This window comes from Mus caroli, chromosome 7 (genome assembly GCF_900094665.2).
Source record: "Mus caroli chromosome 7, CAROLI_EIJ_v1.1, whole genome shotgun sequence".
Taxonomy (NCBI): Eukaryota; Metazoa; Chordata; class Mammalia; order Rodentia; family Muridae; genus Mus; species Mus caroli.
Genome location: NC_034576.1, coordinates 33,515,896 through 33,533,775, shown reverse-complemented (window position 1 = coordinate 33,533,775; position 17,880 = coordinate 33,515,896). Strand labels below are relative to the sequence as shown.

Sequence of the window (17,880 nt, the reverse complement as noted above, 5' to 3'; positions counted from 1 at the left end):
ATCCCAGCACTTGGGAGGCAGAGGCAGGCGGATTTCTGAGTTCGAGGCCAGCCTGGTCTACAGGGTGAGTGCCAGGACAGCCAGGGCTACACAGAGAAACCCTGTCTCGAAAAACAAAAAAAAACAAAAAAAAATAAAAAAAATAAAAGTAAGGCTGGATTCCTTCATTCATACTGAAGTCTTGAAAACAGAAGTATTTTTATTAAATTTTGATTGGATATTTACATAAATCTGTGACACAGAAAGCCTAAGAATTATTTAAATTTCACCAACTAAAATATTTGAATGTCAGAGGCTGGACAGCTCTTGCAAAGTACCTATATCAGATAGCTCAGCCCCACAGGAAATTTCACCAGGGGCATCTGACACCTTCTGGCCTTCTCAAGCATTGTGCACAACACAAACACATTATGGGATAAAAATAAAATACAGGTTTTTTCCCAAAAAAAATGAAGCTGGAAGTGGTGGTACACACCTTTAATCCCAGCACTTTGGATGATGCAGAAGCTATGGAGCTGTTAGTTCCTGACTAGTGAGGGCCACACAGTGAGACACTGTCTCAAAAAAAAGTTTCTGATTTTCACACCAAACACATTAGATTTCCTTTTAACTCTATGATAAGAATGTGATCTTCACTCAAGGAGTTGGGTTTTTGTTTTTGTTTTTTTGCATTTTCTGAAGATATTTCTGGATTTGTTTATTTGTAGCAAAATTAACACCGTGATTAGTAAGTTGTTAGGAAAGAGAAAATGAATATGCAGCCGATGAGTCAGTAACTCGTTCTATATGCTCTTGTGTTTACTGCTGCGCTACTTCAGAGTCACAGGCTTTCTTCTCAGGAAAGCAATGATAAAAGATAAATCTGAAAGGTCATTTGCTAGAATATTATAAAATGAGCTGCAGCAGTAGGCTTTTCTCAATCTTAACACTCAAAGCTGCTTGTGATTTCACCTATAATCCCAGCGTATGGAAAGCTGAGGCAGGAATATTGTGGGTTCAAAGCTAGCTGTATCTACTTAACAAGAACTTGGTCTAAAGGGGGTAAAAAAGTTAATAAACTTGACTCTTTGAAAACTGTACACAATGGCATATGCCTGTGACCTCTGCTGCATAGGCAACTATATCGGGAGCTGAGGCAGAAAGATCATTTGGGTGCAGATACTCAGTGCCAGCCTGAGAGCTTAGCCATTACCTATCTCAAACATCTCTTACCACTCCCTTCATAAGTATTATAAACTGTTTCTTATGAGCCAAAATATTATAGCCATAAAGAATGAAAACTTACACCATTGCATACACCAGCAAGATTTTGCTGAAAGGACCCTGATATAGCTGTCTCTTGTGAGACTACGCCGGGGCCTAGCAAACACAGAAGTGGATGCTCACAGTCAGCTATTGGATGGATCACAGGGCCCCCAATGGAGGAGCTAGAGAAAGTAAGTATCCAAGGAGCTAAAGGGATCTGCAACCCTATAGGTGGAACAACATTATGAACTAACTGGTACCCAGAGCTCTTGACTCTAGCTGCATATGTATCAAAAGATGGCCCAGTCGGCCATTACTGGAAAGAAAGGCCCATTGGACTTGCAAACTTTATATGCCCCAGTACAGGGGAACGCCGGGGCCAAAAAGTGAGAGTGGGTGGGTAGGGGAGTGGGGGGCAGGTTATGGGGGGCTTTTGGGATAGCATTGGAAATGTAAATGAGGAAAATACCTAATTAAAAAAAAAAGGATAAAACAATAAAAAAAAGAAAAAGAAAACTCAACAGTGGTTCTATTAATAGTACCGTATATCTTCAGTGTCTCTGGTAACTAAGCTTTTCACTAAAGTAACTTGCCATTAATGTCTGGAAATATGTAAACATTGTTATTGCATACTTGGAGTACCTGGGGAATTGTCCCTGGGATTCTGAGTACTCTACAACCAGAGGTGGGTCAGCATTCACCCTTTTCCCCAGGTGACTGAACCTGCACTGTAGCATTTCTGGGGATTTTCTTTTTTAAAATGAACGTAATTTTTAAGCAAAAATCCCCCATTTTAGTACAATATCATGAAATCTAAGATCTTTAGAAATATAGAGCAAATGCTACAGGAACAAAAAACATGAGTAGAGTATTTAATGTCATTCTGACCTCATAGAAGGAAAAATGGAATTTGATAAGTCAAACTTATGCTAAACAGAGACATGGCAAGAGACCGTTAAGATAACTTAGGAATGAGGTGAGACCACCCTGCAATTCTCAGAAAGCTTTTTTTTTTCCTTTTTTTCTGGCTTTTTAAAAATTCTGACATTTAATTACCTAAACTTGTAAGGCTTGTAAAAACCCATCATCTTAAATTTAAAAAAAAAAAAAAATCATCTATTGGGCTGGAGAAATGGCTCAGTGGTTAAGAGCACTGACTGCTCTTCAGAGGTCCTGAGTTCAATTCCCAGCAACCACATGGTGGCTCACAACCATCCGTAATTGGGTCTGATGCCACCTTCTGGTGTGTGTGAAGATAGTGAGTGTACTCCCATATAAAATAAATAAATCTTTAAAAAATAATAATAATAATTCTTATTTTTAAAAAAAAAATCTACCTGCCTTGCTTTACTGTTGTTTACATTCTTGTAGCAGACCTTTCTGCTTAGTCATTGACACGGACATGCGTAACTGGAATCCTAGCACCTAGGTGTTGGAGACAGGCCTATGTGAGATTCTCTCTCCAAAACGGAGAGGAAAAGAAAGCCTCCATTTGACATGCCTGCTCTGTGATCTCTGCTGATATTCAAGTCATGCAGGAGTGTTACTTTGGGGGTGGTGGGGGTGGTGGTGGGGGTTTTGTTTCATTAGCTTAATAATCAGCCCATTGAAGATAACCAGGTTTAAACACTGGTTTAATAAAATGAATTCAGTTTTATGCTAAGGATTTAAATTGGCAGAATAAAATTCTATACTTACTTTTATAAGGTCTAAATGGTTTTGAAATCCCAGGTTAGGGTAGTTTATTATCTTTTGGTTACATTTTAGGTCGATCAAGCCCTCAGTTAGACCCTTTGAGAAAAAGTCCAACCATGGAACAAGCAGTACAGACCGCCTCGGCCCACTTACCTGCTCCAGCACCTGTTGGGAGAAGGAGCCCTGTACCAGCCAGGCCTTTGCCACCTACCAGCCAGAAAGCAATAGACAACCAAGAGCACAGGCGAGGTAGAACTGAGCTGTTTCCTGTTCCTGCACTGTGATCATTCTCATCTCATGACACCAGGAGTGTTACTTTATATGAATGGTGCTAGCAGGTTGAAGCTGAACTTTATTTTAATAGTGTTCAGTCTTTCAAATTTGATTCAAAGTGGTGTGTGTGTGTGTGTGTTATGGATATTGCAGGTGTTCTCATCTCCCCCATTCTAATGTTATAAACGTTTTTGGTTATATATTATTGATTTGTTACTTTGTATATCTTTTTATAGCTGAAGTACACAAAGTCCCAAGGCCAGAAAATGAGCAACTCAGAAATGACAAGAGGCAAGTAGGTAAGTTACCTGGATCTAATTGGTTTGGGTTTGTTTGATTTGAGGGAGTTGGTTGTTGGTTGGTTGGTTGTGACAGGTCCTCACTGTGTAGCTCTGGCTGCCTTGGAACTTTGCCTTCCAAGTGCTGGGATTTAAAGATATGTGTTACCATAGCCAGCAGCTACCTGGATCTCAATAAGAGGAACTATTTCAAAAATGCATACTTGCTACAAAAAGAAAAAAGGTAGGAGTTGTGAACCTCAAAGGACTGATCCCAAGGGGAATGGATTTGTTTTAAGTCTGTTCTTGTAGCAAACTGTTGCTGGCCTCAACATAAATACATGCCTGAAGATGCTTGTCAGAAATTAGTAACATCTGAGTAAGATCCATAGTTTGGTTAATTAAACTCTGACAGTATGTGCTCTCTAGGTTTGCTGGTGTGCAGTAGTTCAAATGTTACTGTTGGGAACAAAGCTGGAATGAACTGTAACACCACAATGTGCTTTTCTTTTCATTGTTATATCTGTAGTTAATTTTTCTGAAGTACTATTTTTCAGGAATGGATTGTACTTGACAATACACAGTTGTCTTTGAGTTTGGAGTAGATGTACATGTTCTTGTGTATGTGCACATGCGGGTACCCTCTTCTGGTGTGTCTGAAGACAGCAACAGTGTACTCACATAGGTGAAATAAATAAGTCTTTAAAAAAAAACTAAAAAAAAAAAAAGAAAAAAAAGAAGGCATCAGATCCCATTACAGATGGTTGAGAGCCACCATGTGGTTGCTGGGAATTGAACTCAGGACCTTTGGAAGCACAGTCAGTGCTCTTAGCTGCTGAGCCATCTCTCTAGCCCCTGTAAATGAGTGTATAAGCGTTCTTTTTTACCTGTACTTGTTTGAGTGCTGAAAAGAGCCTTTTCCTTCCTTCACTGCCTGTGTCCCTGTTGCTTTCCTTGTAGTTTTAGATGTGTGTGTGTGTTGTGGAGTACTTGGTATAGTTTAAACAGGGAAGCCTCTTCCCACAATCATTGCTACACTTTATCATGTGGACGTTATCTAAGGGGCTGTACAGATGCCTCCGCAGTCAGAGCTCTTGCTTCTCTTACAGAGGAGCAGGGTTTGCTTCCTAGCACCACAACTGGTGGTCTCATAACTCCAGCTACATCTAGGGAATCCAGCACCCTCTTCTGACTCTGCAGGCACATACACATCATACACGTAAATAAAAACAATAAATCATTTAATAATATGTGAAATGATAAGTAAATTTATCTTAACAGTATCCTCCAAAACTCATCACCAGTGTCAGAGATAAAACTTAATGCTAGAATGCTTGCCTAATCACAGGGGGCCTTAGGTCTCCATTATCACAGAAACAAAAGATAAACTAAAAGCTTCACTACCCTCCTCCACCACTAAGGGTCACTAACAGAACAGTGAATTTTCTTGCAGTTTCTCCTTGGATTTTACACATAGGTGTTCTTTTTGTAGAACTTTAAGGTGAATCTGCCCCTGTTTCCTGGCATGTAACTCAGTTACTTTTAGTAATAAAATTGAGTGTGTTAAACACCTGCTTACCAGCCGGGCGTTGTGGCTCACGCCTTTAATCCCAGTACTCAGGAGGCAGAGACAGGCGGATTTCTGAGTTCGAGGCCAGCCTGGTCTACAAAGTGAGTTCCAGGACAGCAGGGCTATACAGAAAAACAAAAAAACAAAAAACAAACAAAAATACCTGCTTACCTAGACATGTCTGGACGTGCTGCGAGGTGGGTTTATCCTCAAAGTCAGGCAGTTTGCCATCCTCACCAATGAGCACAAGCCTGTTACTCTGTAGTCACTTCTGATTTTTGTCAGTATGTTACACAATTCATATAACTATTCAATTTGTACTTCGTGAAATTAATCCTGCTTTGTGTTCTGCATGTTTTTAAGTTAAACTCACACCAAGAACTACTCCAGATTCTGGGTTATTTTACTCTTAGACACACATGTGTTGGATATGTGGGGTCACAAGTTTTCACTATGAATTTTTCTACTTTATACTGTTATATCTCAGATGATTGGCTGAAATCCTGTGGTGGTGTTATAGAAAGACATAGATTCAGGAACCTGAATAAATGGAGCCAGGTAGAGGGAAAAACTGAAAGCAGGAAGTTCTTAGAGCCAGTAAGGACTGGTGCTTCTCTGTTGTTTTATCTGAATTGTAAGAAAAACATCTCCCTTCCTTGCTGTCTGTGCTAATTAGTGTTCACTTACATTTTTATTGTACATCTTGTTTCCTGTTACCCATTCCACAAAGAACCTGGCACTTGGGTTTGAGGGAATAGGGCAGAAAGAAGAACAGAGCTTTCTAGAGCCTGGGTAAATATAGTGGAGAAGGCCTCAAAGCTGTCGATTATACATCTATTTTTTGTGCTCTTCGTAAAAACAACTATAAAAGTTATATTAAAGTTACATAAAATCTTCTTTGCTTTTTTTCACGTGCATACTAACTTTTAGCAACTTAATTCTTTTTGTTCTCTGTGTGTGTTTATGCATATGTGTGCTATATTGCACCTATAGAGGTTAGAAGATTTGCAGAAGTGCTTTGTTTTGTTTTTAATTTGTGTATATGTGCCAATGTACACAGCTGTGGAAGTCAGCTCTTTCCACCATATGGGTCCTAGAGATTATACTTGGGTTATCAGGCTTGACCGTAGCTCCTTTATCTGCTAAGCAATCTTCTTGGGGATTGTTGTTTTAAGATTTTTTTTTTCTTTAAAAAAAAAATGCATGTTTTGCCTGCATATATGTATGCGTAGAGCAAGTGCCTGGTTTCAGCAGAGTCAGAAGAAGGCATCAATCACTCCCTAGAACTGGAGTTTTGAATGTGAACCACCATGTGAGTGCTGAGAGTTAAACCCAGGTTCTCTGCAAGAACAGCCAATGTCCTTAATCACAAACCCTCTCTCTAACCCACCCCGATTTCTTTTTCTTTTTTTTTTTTTGGTTTTTCGAGACAGGGTTTCTCTGTACAGCCCTGGCTGTCCTAGAACTCACTCTGTAGACCAGGCTGGCCTCAAACTCAGAAATCCACCTGCCTCTGCCTCCCGAGTGCTGGGATTAAAGGCGTGCGCCACCACCGCCTGGCTCCACCCCCATTTCTTATTTGTATACTGTACAAATAGAGTTTAAACATTTATGTTATAGATCATTTCATACAAAGACCACAGTATTATTCTAAACCAGCTAATACATACTGAATCTTATTATAAATATTCTTTATTAATATAGTTCCTGGAGTTCCTTCTGCTCCAAGAAGAGGACGTGGGGGTCATCGAGGTGGCAGGGGAAGATTTGGTATCCGTCGAGATGGTCCAATGAAATTTGAGAAAGACTTTGACTTTGAAAGTGCAAATGCACAATTTAACAAGGAGGAAATTGACAGAGAGTTTCATAATAAACTTAAATTAAAAGGTAAATTTTATTTTTCTACTCAGAAATGATTAACTTGATCTTTGAGTTAAAGATGGTTTACAACTTAGATGTGTAAAGTCTTAACTTGCATGTTTTTCCTTAGAAGATAAACTTGAGAAACAAGAGAAACCTGTAAACGGTGAAGACAAAGGAGACTCAGGAGTCGACACTCAGAACAGTGAAGGGAATGCTGATGAGGAAGACCCCCTTGGGCCCAACTGCTACTATGACAAGACCAAGTCCTTCTTTGACAACATCTCTTGTGATGATAATAGGTACTGGGTTCTGTAAGATTTATTCAGTTATATTTTATGTATATTGTTTTGGTGTTTTGTCTGCATGTTTGTTCATGTACCCGTGCATATAGTGCCCACAAGACCAGAAAAGGTCATCAGACCCCTTGGAATTGGAGGCGGAGATGGTTGTGAGCAGCCATGTCGGAGCTTGGGATTTCACCTAGATCCTCTGGAAGAGCCAGGGCTCTTAACTATTGAGCCATCTCTCCAGGCCCCATAGTTGTTGTGTGTATGTGTGTGTGTTTGTTTATTTTTGTTTCCTAAAAAAATTTACTATTTAAAAGTTTTTGATTCTTTCTGTCTGTTTGTGTGCATGCATTCTATGGAGTAGGTGTGAAAGTCAGAGGACAACCTAGAGAAATCTGTTTTCTCCTCCTACCATGTAGTTTTTCCAGGGATGAAACCCAGAAATTTGCTTGAGTCTTTATCCACAGAGCCATCTTACCAGCCCAAAAGTTGTAAATTTAAAAAAAGTGAAAGCTAGGGATGTAGTTCAATGGATGACTACTTGCCTAGCATATGCAAGGCCTGGGTTTTATCCTAGTGACACAAAAAAAGAAAAAGAATCATAGACTTTTACCTGTAATTCCAGCACTTGAGTAGGAGATGGAGTCAGGAGGACAGGGGTTTAGGGTCACCCTTGGTTATACCTAGGACTAGCCTAGGTTATGAGAGATCCTGTCCTGAAAAAAAAAAAAAAAAAAACAACAAAAAACACACTATTGTTTAAAGATGTAGTCACACCTAGATACTAGTTAAACAGCATTTGTGTAACATAAACCTTTCCATTATCTGTCTATATTATATTCAAATGAAACCAGACCCAAGTGGAAAATACTTCTTCAGAATGGACTCATACAGTAAAACTCTGACATATACAGTTAAAGAAGATCCAGAAGCCGGGCGTGGTGGTGCAAGCCTTTAATCCCAGCACTCGGGAGGCAGAGGCAGGCGGATTTCTGAGTTTGAGGCCAGCCTGGTCTACAAAGTGAGTGCCAAGACAACCAGGACTACACAGAGAAACCCTGTCTTGAAAAACCAAAAAAAAAAAAAAAAAAGAAGATCCAGAAAATTTCTAATTGTCAAAAAGAAATGACTTAGCACATTAAGCTAAGAGCTGCAGAAGTCTGCTGCCCGAATCACATTGCCTTTGTCCTGACTGCAGCTCAGAGCCCCATGGAGGCAACTGTTGGCTTCAGTGTAAATATGGATAGGGAGGCCTGAGTGCTAGTAGGCTGGATGATTGGTGGAACAGTGTAGGCACTTGCTGGGTTAATTTCATCAGGTCCAGCGATTGAGCTAGGATACTAGGACCTCCATCTCTACCAAGGCTTTTCCTACCAGCTCTGTCCTCTCTTCTGCGGCTTGAATGAAATCAATCACAAGTCCTTTGGGTCTTAATTATCTTCATATGAAAGCCTTTAGCATCTTTTTTGTTTGTTTGTTTGTTTGTTTGTTTGTTTTTGTTTTTGTTTTTTTGAGACAGGGTTTCTCTGTGTAGCCCTGGCTGTCCTGGAACTCACTCTGTAGACCAGGCTAGCCTCGAACTCAGAAACCTGCTTGCCTCTGCCTCCCAAGTACTGGGATAAAAGGCGTGTGCCACCACTGCCCAGCTCTTTAGCATCTATCAATTGTATGTATAAGAAACAAGCCTCTGTGTCATGTGAAAACATACTGCAGGAGTGTACAGAGCTTGCATACCATGAAAGCTGGGAGAGTCTAGATTGACTGCTCTTATTTCTTCAATTGAGCTCGAGAAATCAATTAAATGTATCAGGAATTGGGGCTGCATAGATTTGCTGAAAGATGCACTTTTTGAGTTGATGTGCTAATGTTCCTCTGCTCTTACATAACAGAGAAAGGAGACCAACTTGGGCTGAAGAAAGAAGGTTAAATGCTGAAACTTTTGGCATCCCGCTTCGTCCAAACCGTGGCCGTGGAGGCTACCGAGGCAGAGGAGGCCTTGGCTTCCGTGGTGGCAGAGGGCGTGGTAGTGGCCGAGGAGGAACCTTCACTGCCCCTCGAGGGTTTCGTGCTGGATTCAGAGGCGCTCGTGGCGGTAGGGAGTTTGCAGATTTTGAATATAGGGTAAGTATAGCTGCATGCTGTGGGGATGGCATGCAGAACGTTTTACTTTTATCTATTATGGCAGAATTATTTTTAAAACATTAGAATAACTTTTCGTTTAACTTCTTGAAGAATATACATGATTAGATTATTTATTTTAATTTAAAGGACAGTGATTTCTTGGCTAATGAATAGAAAAGAGCTGAGTGTGGGTGATGCATGCCTTTAATCTCAGCACTGGAGGATCTCTGAATTCCAAGACAGCCAGAGCCACATAATGAGACTTGTCTCAAAGAAAAAGAATAATATATTAAGTAATTAAATCGTATTGGACTAAGCAGTAGCTGGAGTGCTGCCTGAAGCCTAACTGCTCTTTCAGCCAAAGGAAGGAAGAATAGGAAGGTGATGGTTTGTCTTTTTATTAGAGCCATGAGTCTAGATATCATGAACCAGAAAAATCTCTTAAACACTCCCTCCACACAAGAAAAAAGAATGATCTGCTATGCCAAGCGTGGTGGCGCATGCCTTTAATCCCAGCACTTGGGAGGCAGAGGCAGGCGGATTTCTGAGTTCGAGGCCAGCCTGGTCTACAAAGTGCGTTCTAAGGGCCACTAAAGCTGTATAATAAAACATGACTGTAGTATCGCCTTTATTTCATATTACTAGATTTTTACACTTTAACATCAGAGGAAGCAATGCAAACCTATACATCTGAGAGCATTGGTGTTCCCATAGTAGTCAGTGAGTAACAGGCATGGTGCTGAATGTTTTCACACTAACTCATTTAAGCCTCATGTCAGCTCTGTGAGATGGGTTCTATTATTATCTAACTTTTACAAAGAAACAGATACAGAGATATTAAGTAGCCTGTCCAAGGTCACAGGAGCAGAGAGGGATGACCCTGAGTACTGAGCCGAGCAGGTTGGCTCTTGAGTCACTGCTCTTAATATAGGTTTGTAGGGAACTCACTTGGCTCCTGTCTTCTTTGTAAGGCATGCTCTCGAGAACCATCGGGTATATTAGCATTCACCAACAGCTGTGGGAGAACTCTGTGGCTCTACATAGTGTTTTTGTGTACAGTCTATCCAGTGAAAGAGGCCAGTTAATAAGGAAGGCATTGCAGCTATCTTATTAAAGGGTCCTAGTTTATTGTCAAGGAAAGAAAATAGAAAAGGGCAAAATCCTGTTATACAGAGAGCCACTGATAATAACAAAAGACAGTTGCAAAAAAATTGCTGATAGAAGTTTTGTTGTCCAGTTTTTATAACCAGCCATTGTTGAGGGTCTATGTGGAAGGACGTTGGTATTCATGGCTTTGGGACCAGCTATGTTGATTTTAATACCTTGGATATTGTGCCCAGCCACACAATTACAAGACCCCTTCAGACCTCAGAGCTCCTCACATCATGGACTGCCGTTGCTTATCTGGTGCCTTAAGAGTTACCAGTGACCCCAGCATAGCTCGGTAGCTCTTCCTCACGTGTTCCTCTGTGGAGTACTTGACACTGATTAGCCACCGACTTGAGGTTTGTCTTTCCTTCATTCCTTTCTCTCTTTTTCCTTTTGAGACAGGGTCTTCCTGTGTAGCCCTGGATGTCCTGAAACTCATTATGTAGACCAGGCTGGCCTCAAACTCACAGACCCCAGACTCTGGGACTAAAGCTGTATGACACTGTCTAGCCTTAATTTCTTTAATACTCTTCGATTTTGTCTGAAACATCCTATATGTCGTTTCATGATCTGTTTCTCTCTCCTCATCAGAAATCTAGTATTGTGTCTAGTCCTGTTGACAGTGGGGCCACCCTCTGGAGCCTTGTGCCTTTTTGAGTGCCCACAATATTCTTATCTAGAGTTTTGTTGTTTTTTTTTTTTTTTTTTTTTTNTTTTGTCTGAAACATCCTATATGTCGTTTCATGATCTGTTTCTCTCTCCTCATCAGAAATCTAGTATTGTGTCTAGTCCTGTTGACAGTGGGGCCACCCTTTGGAGCCTTGTGCCTTTTTGAGTGCCCACAATATTCTTATCTCGAGTTTTTTTTTTTTTTTTTTTTTTTTTTTTCTTAGTTTCTAACTTACAACTTCCTCCCTCCCTTCCTTCCTTGCTTCCTTCCTTCCACCTAATGCTGCCTAGAATGTTTAGGGATTGGTAGAAGGTATCTTACACACAGAGTCAGAATCCCAGTAGCCAAGGCTGGCCTCAAATTTCTGTGTAGTTGAAGGTGATCATGAACTTCTGATCTTCTTGCCTCTGCCTCCCCAAGTGCTGGAATTATAGGTGTGGGCCACCATACCTGAGTTTTGTGTAATAGGGATTGAGCTCAGGGGCTCACGAATGCTAGGCAAGCACTCTTTCAGCTGTGCTATACCCCAGTCTTCCGTTTTCTTGAGAGAGAAGGTGAGCGTGAGCTGCGGTGTGTATGCTGGTGTGCTCATAGTCACCCATGTGTGCTTTCTTGCTCTGATACTTTCACTCCCTCTTCTGTGAGCTTGCCTACTTGTTGTTTTGTCTTACATATTGCTTCTGCTGTATATTTCTTGGGTCCCACCTACTTTGTGCCCTTAGACTGACCTTGCCCCTTTTCTGGGTTGTTCTGGGTAAACCATTCATACGTGACCACCTCACTACATCCATTCATTTGGAATGCCAACTATATGACGCCCACAGATGAAATTCCTGACAAGTAGTTTATGACAGGAAGGGTTCCAGGGAACGACCCACCCAGGGAGGGAAGGCACAGCAGTGGGTGCTTGAGGAGGCTGCTCACACACCATCAGCAGCTGGGAAGTAAAGACAGTTGAGTGCTGCTGCTCAGGTCTTCCTCTTCTCAGTTCAGGACCCTAAGCCCGTGCTGCTAAAGTATTCATTCTCACCCCAGCCTCAATCCTGTAAACAGACAATCGGGCTTTGCCCTGGAGCACTGAACTCATTTCTAAAGCATTATGTCCTGCTAAACCCCCAGAGTGGAAGTTGCTGCTCTGGGCAGCCTTACTAAGATCAGCTGGTTTAGTGTATGAGCACTGGCTGGTGTGAGTGTCAGTAAGAAAGGGGATGTCTGGATTGGGATATGAGTGTAGTCAACTTCTTTCTCATATGCTACTGTTAAGTAGTTTCAGTGACTGTGGTGGGTGAGACTATACATTTGAGTCTTATATTCAGTCAGAGATCCTGAGACAATGAGGAATTTGGAATGGAGACTGGAGGTGACTCAGTGGCCAAAAGTGCTTGCTACACTTACCAGGGACCCGTGTTTGGTTACCAACACCCATGTCATATCTGCCTGTAACTCCAGTGCCAGGCAGTCCTCTGGCTTCCACAGGCATGCATACACAGAGAGACAAATGATATATATGGGGTTTTTTTTGTTTTTGTTTTTGTTTTAACTTGGGCAGGTGTGGGAAGAATCTGAAATGACTCAGTCTCTTTCCTTCCCCTTTTATTTTCTTCTCCCTCCCTTACCCGCTTTCTCTCCCTGTCTTTCTCCTATCTTTTTTTTTAACCTTTCAGAAAACCACGGCTTTTGGACCCTAAAAGGTCTGGATTGGTCATACTGCTTTCTGAAAGGTAAAAAAAGAAAAGAAAGAAAGAAATTGGGAGGTGTGAAGGTTGGTCTGGTGGGGACAGAGGGCTATCTTTAGTTTGGTACTTGTTTCTATACCAGCTTGTACTTTGCCATGTGTGTTTCAGTTTAAAGTAACAGAACACACAGTTTGGTATTGTACCCTCAGAGGAAGTTTTTCAACTAGGAAGTAGCTGACCTCCTGTAACTGGGATGTACATCTGTAAAAATTAGATGTGGTACAGGGTGTGGTTGTACAACCTTTAATCCCAACAGTTGAGAGTCAGAGGCAGGAGAATCTCTGAATTCCAGGTCAGCCAGGGCAGTTACACAGAAAAACCCTGTCTCTGGGGGAAAAAAAAATAGGTATGGCCATCATTCTGTGTATAAGGGGGCTTGGCTCCAAAAAAATCCCAAAATCCATTCATGCTCAAGTCCCTTGATATTGTATTTACATAGAACCCATCATATCCTCTTACCTGTTTGTGGGAGCTAGGGATTGAACGTGGAGCTTCACTTATGCTCCACAGGCTAAGCTGTATCTAACCTGCAGATAACTTGTAATACAGCCATGCAGTGTGACTAGTATGCAGATAGTTATTATACTCTGTGGGTTAGACCCTAAAGAGCATAAGTACAAAGAGATTTCAACATGTTTCCTACACACGTAGACACATAAACACACATGTGTAGTTTTTATCCACACCTGAAAAGATAAAGGGAATGAATGGACTATGTAGTAACTGTGTGTCTAAGAGGAAACAGAAGTCCCTGGCTACAAAGTAAACTTTGAGTTTAGGGTTGATCTCACTGGAACCTCCTTCATAGCTAGTTTGTATTTCTTACTGGTTATGGTGTTTAATTTTCCTAGTTAAAATTGTTTTTCAAACTTATTTCAAATTTAAGAGTTTTGTTTTTAATTTTTATTAGCTTACAAAGATTTTTTTTTTTTTTTAGGCCTGATCTTATATGGCTTAAAATGGCCTAGAGCTTGCTGTGTAACAAAGGATGACTGAATTTTTCTCTTGACTACATGTCCATAGAGGCATGCGCCACCACAACTTACATGATGGTGGAGATAAAGCCAAGGGCTTCCTGCATGCTAGGTTAAGGCTCTGCGCAGTAAGATGCATCTTAACCCTTTAGGAGGAAGTATTGTGAGGAGCTAGAGATAAAGTTTAATAGTTCAGAGTGCTTGCTGCTCTTGCAGAAGACCCAAGTGTGGGTTCCAGGACTCGTATTGGATTGCTCGGATCTCTTATACCACCTGCACCTCCAGGGATCCAGTACCTTCTTCTGGCCTCTTCGAAAACAGGGACATACACACAGATAATAAAAGCAAAACAAATTAAATACATTTTAAAGTTGTTCTTTTTAAAATATATTTCAAGTCCAGTGCTGCTTTCTGCTGCCATGCGACTTTAGGGAGAGATACTACTGTACCTTCTGGGTGTTGCATTGCTTGGTAAAAGGGGTCAAGATCTAGGGGTTTTATGAAACTTGTTTCAAAAGAGTTTTTGAGTGACCATGTGAAAGCTCATGTATCTGTTGTGTTTATAATGTTGGGGCAACCAGAGGTAGCAAGGTCTCCCCGTATTGCAGAGTGGCGTGCCTGCTTGATAGGCCAGAGAGTTGAATGTGGACATTAGAGCAGTGCTGCCCAAGAACCAGTAGGACAGAATTTTTTCTGTGAAATAAGAGGAAGGGTGTATTAAGGTAACCTAAGTAAACTTAAGCAGACTAAGGAAGAGCCATGGCTTGGAACATGAACTAATACTTCTTTTCCTTTTTAGAAAGACAACAAAGTTGCTGCATAGTCTACAAACAAGTCTTTGAAAATAGGTGACTCCTAGCTCTTCATGGTCCTGGAAAGTGCTTTCAGTCTTTGTGAAGAATGAAGAAGTGAAGTTGCTGTCTTGTCTGTCACCAGCACTGGGTTTTGTCTGTTTTCTGCTTCATTTCAAAGCTACACTGCAGTTGCTTTGGGGCAGGAAGGCTCGTCTTAAAACACAAGTATAAGTGTATGTGGAGTAGCAGATGGTTGTGATTCCTTGTTTAGAGTTGAACTAAAGCCAGCTAAATGGAACTGCTAAGTATTTTTTCATCACTGAAAGGGTTTTCTTATCACTAATTAATTGTATTCGGCAATTACTTCGAGTTGCCTGCAGATAGGCCGTGATACTGTGTTTTGAGCCACAGAAGGTTTTGTGCGTGCGTGTGTGTGTGTATGTGTGTGTGCGTGGGTGTAAGTGCGTGTCTTTCTCTTTCTTTTTGGAGATCCTATAATATGAGGTAGCTTATTTCGACACTTAATTAGGGTGCTGGATGGTAGAGAATTTTGTCAGTCAACTATGTACACACAGGTAAATACTGTTTCTTAGGCAAAGGTAACTTTTTTATATAGTTGTAAAATTCCATTATATTCCATTGCCAAAGAAACATTAAGAACTTTGTATAGCTGTATAAAAAGCAACTAATTTTTTAAAGAATAAACGTTTTAAAGTCAGCAAACATACGTGTCCTTGCAGAAGTCAGTGTGCTGAGGAGCAGGGATATGGGTGGGTCTTTCCCCTTGCTTTCCAGGCTTAAGGTTTTTGATTTCCTTTGTAATGTTTGGACTAAAGTGAAGATTTGATAACTTTATTCCATTATCTAAAAAGCATAAATTATTCATGCATAGTGTATGGACTTCGTTTTGTAGCAAATCACAGGATTTGTTCAAACAACAGATCTTTTAAGTGTATGAATGTAAATAATCATAGATGAGAGTGTACCTCGCTGTATTTTCAAATAAGTAACCTTTTTAAGACATTAAAACTCAATATATCAGTTGACCCATTCCTCCTGCTATGCCTGGTATTCTGTTGTGGTAACGCTGACTCCTGTTTTATGTCAAAAAGATGGAGTTTTCAGAATCCTCTGGCACCTGTAAAACATCGCTAACATAGTATGCAGGCCTGTGGCCTTCTAATGACTCTGTACACGGTTGTTGCTAACTGTAAATTACTAATAAATCTTTTTTGATATTTAAACTATAGTGAAAAAGATCTGGCCACTTTGTGTTTTTAATAAAGGCCATGGAATAAAGGGATCCAAAGATTTCAATATTTTTAACTATTTTGGTTTTTGTTAACTTTCTCACTAAAACATTCAGTAATGATAAAGGCATGTGAAACTGCACTGTAGGAGAATTGGACTGCTTAAGGATGGCTGATTATTTTTAAATTTTATATCTTTTGTATAGAGCAACAAGAAAATATCTTATAATTTGGTTTCATTGTTGAGATCCAGAGCTTGACAGCCGTCGTTTCCTGTGCGCCTGCATGTGAACAGCTAACCCTTTTGTAGGGTCCACAGATCATGAGATTGAACACATGTTTAGGCATGTTAAGCATCAGAGCACGTGCTGTGCTAACACTTGTAGGCTGAGATGTCCCAGCCCAGTTCTCTACGCTCGTACAGGGTGAACTTGCACTCTTTCTCAGCCCCCTGGGTCACTGACTGGGGCATGCATTGTCCCAATAATAACTGGCAGCTTGTGTGGCCCCACTGTGCATCTTCCAATCGCAAGGCTTTTATCCTAAAACAGAATAAAACTCTTCAATGAAAACTCTTCTCAGAGTTCTTTCTCATAGGTAGTGGCGTTCTCTTCATGGGAACAGAATGAAAAGCATCTTGCGTGTAAGATGCAGCGATGGTAATGTCTGCCCTGGAGCTGCTCAGTCATTCTTGTACGTGGTCAAGGAAAGCTAGGAGTCCCTTTCTCTCTGAGCATATGACACGCACAAATTGGGATCTGTGACATGAGGGGAAAAAATCAGCCACAGGTAAACCACGCTGGAACGCCCCACTCAGAGTGCACCTCTATGGGCAGATAGATGTAGGAGATACGTGGGTTGCAGATGAGTGGTGTGCAGCTCACCCAGAAACATAAGGCCTGCACCACTACACCCAGTTAATGCAGCACTAGGGGTGGAACCCAAGGTTCCATGCATGCTATAGGAGAGCTCTCTGCATCAACTAAGCTACTTCCTTGTCCCAGCTGGTGTCATTTTTACAATAGGCTCCAATGCGCTGTACTGAGTGCCTTAGAGGTTTTCTAGTGAGGCCTAGGACTCCCACGCCTCACAGGACACTGATCAGCTAGCATCAACATTGGCTCACATGATAGTCCTCTAAGAGCTTTTGTAGAGTCCACACTAGAAAAGCTACAATTCCCAGCCTCACCCTGCTTCCAAATCCAAATCCTATATATATGCACATCGAAACTGACCTTTAACAAAGCACAATGAACAGGTTCTCACAGGAGTCTCTGATGGCCGTTGAAACTCTGCCTTCTTGGAATCGCAGATGTTAGGCACCACACCTGACAAAACAGAAACATTGCTCTACTTTCCTTTGGGGTTTGCTGCTTTGAATGCAAACTTGATTTGTTCCTAGCAGATAGCAAATGAGCGTATTCTGTAATCTACCAGAAAAGCTGCTTCAGAGCACTGCGTTTCCAGCATATGGAGAGTGAGAAGCAACTTCTTTTCCTAAGAGGCATATTTTAAGCTCTTTAATGCAGTACCATGTCTGCATTGAGTGTTAAAGTTTGCTAACATTGGAGTGTGTCATGGTATGTGGTAATAAAGGTGAGGGAGTTAACAGGAGCCTAGGTGACACTGCTTGGTTTACTGGTTACTGTGCACTTCAAAGCCACAAGTCAGGGCACATACCTTTAATCCCAGAGTTTGGGAGGCAGAAGCAGGAGGACTCCCGAGTTAGAGGCCAGCCTGGTTTACAGAGTGAGTTCCAGGATAGTCATGGCTACACAGAGAGACCCTGTCTTGGGAAAGAGCTGGCAGTGTGTAATTTAGTAGCAGAACACTTGACTCATACCTACATAGCTGTGGATTTGATCCCAGCACTGCAAAACAGGTAAAAATCAAAGTCAGAGTCAGAAGCGGGGGCCTGCCACATGGCCTTATGGTGACAACTGTCTTTTTTTTTTTTTTTTTTTTTTTAAGATTT

At 41.1% G+C, this 17,880-nt stretch overlaps 1 protein-coding gene across 5 annotated transcripts in view; it reads left to right on the top strand.

The window, feature by feature from the left end:
* Lsm14a (LSM14A mRNA processing body assembly factor) overlaps positions 1–15,899 on the top strand; it is a 46,464-nt gene extending 30,565 nt beyond the window's left edge. For 2 of the 5 annotated variants that reach the window (XM_021167867.2, XM_029479450.1), the window contains exons 5-11: positions 3,013–3,189; positions 3,450–3,512; positions 6,766–6,948; positions 7,052–7,223; positions 9,101–9,332; positions 12,816–12,872; positions 14,661–15,899. In XM_021167867.2, the coding sequence (XP_021023526.1) occupies positions 3,013–3,189; positions 3,450–3,512; positions 6,766–6,948; positions 7,052–7,223; positions 9,101–9,332; positions 12,816–12,839 (851 nt within the window). In that variant the 3' untranslated portion in view covers positions 12,840–12,872; positions 14,661–15,899. The remainder of the gene's footprint in view (positions 1–3,012; positions 3,190–3,449; positions 3,513–6,765; positions 6,949–7,051; positions 7,224–9,100; positions 9,333–12,815; positions 12,873–14,660) is intronic. The other 3 variants (XM_029479449.1, XM_021167869.2, XM_021167868.2) reach the window with 3 other exon arrangements.
* Positions 15,900–17,880: the final 1,981 nt, after the last annotated feature.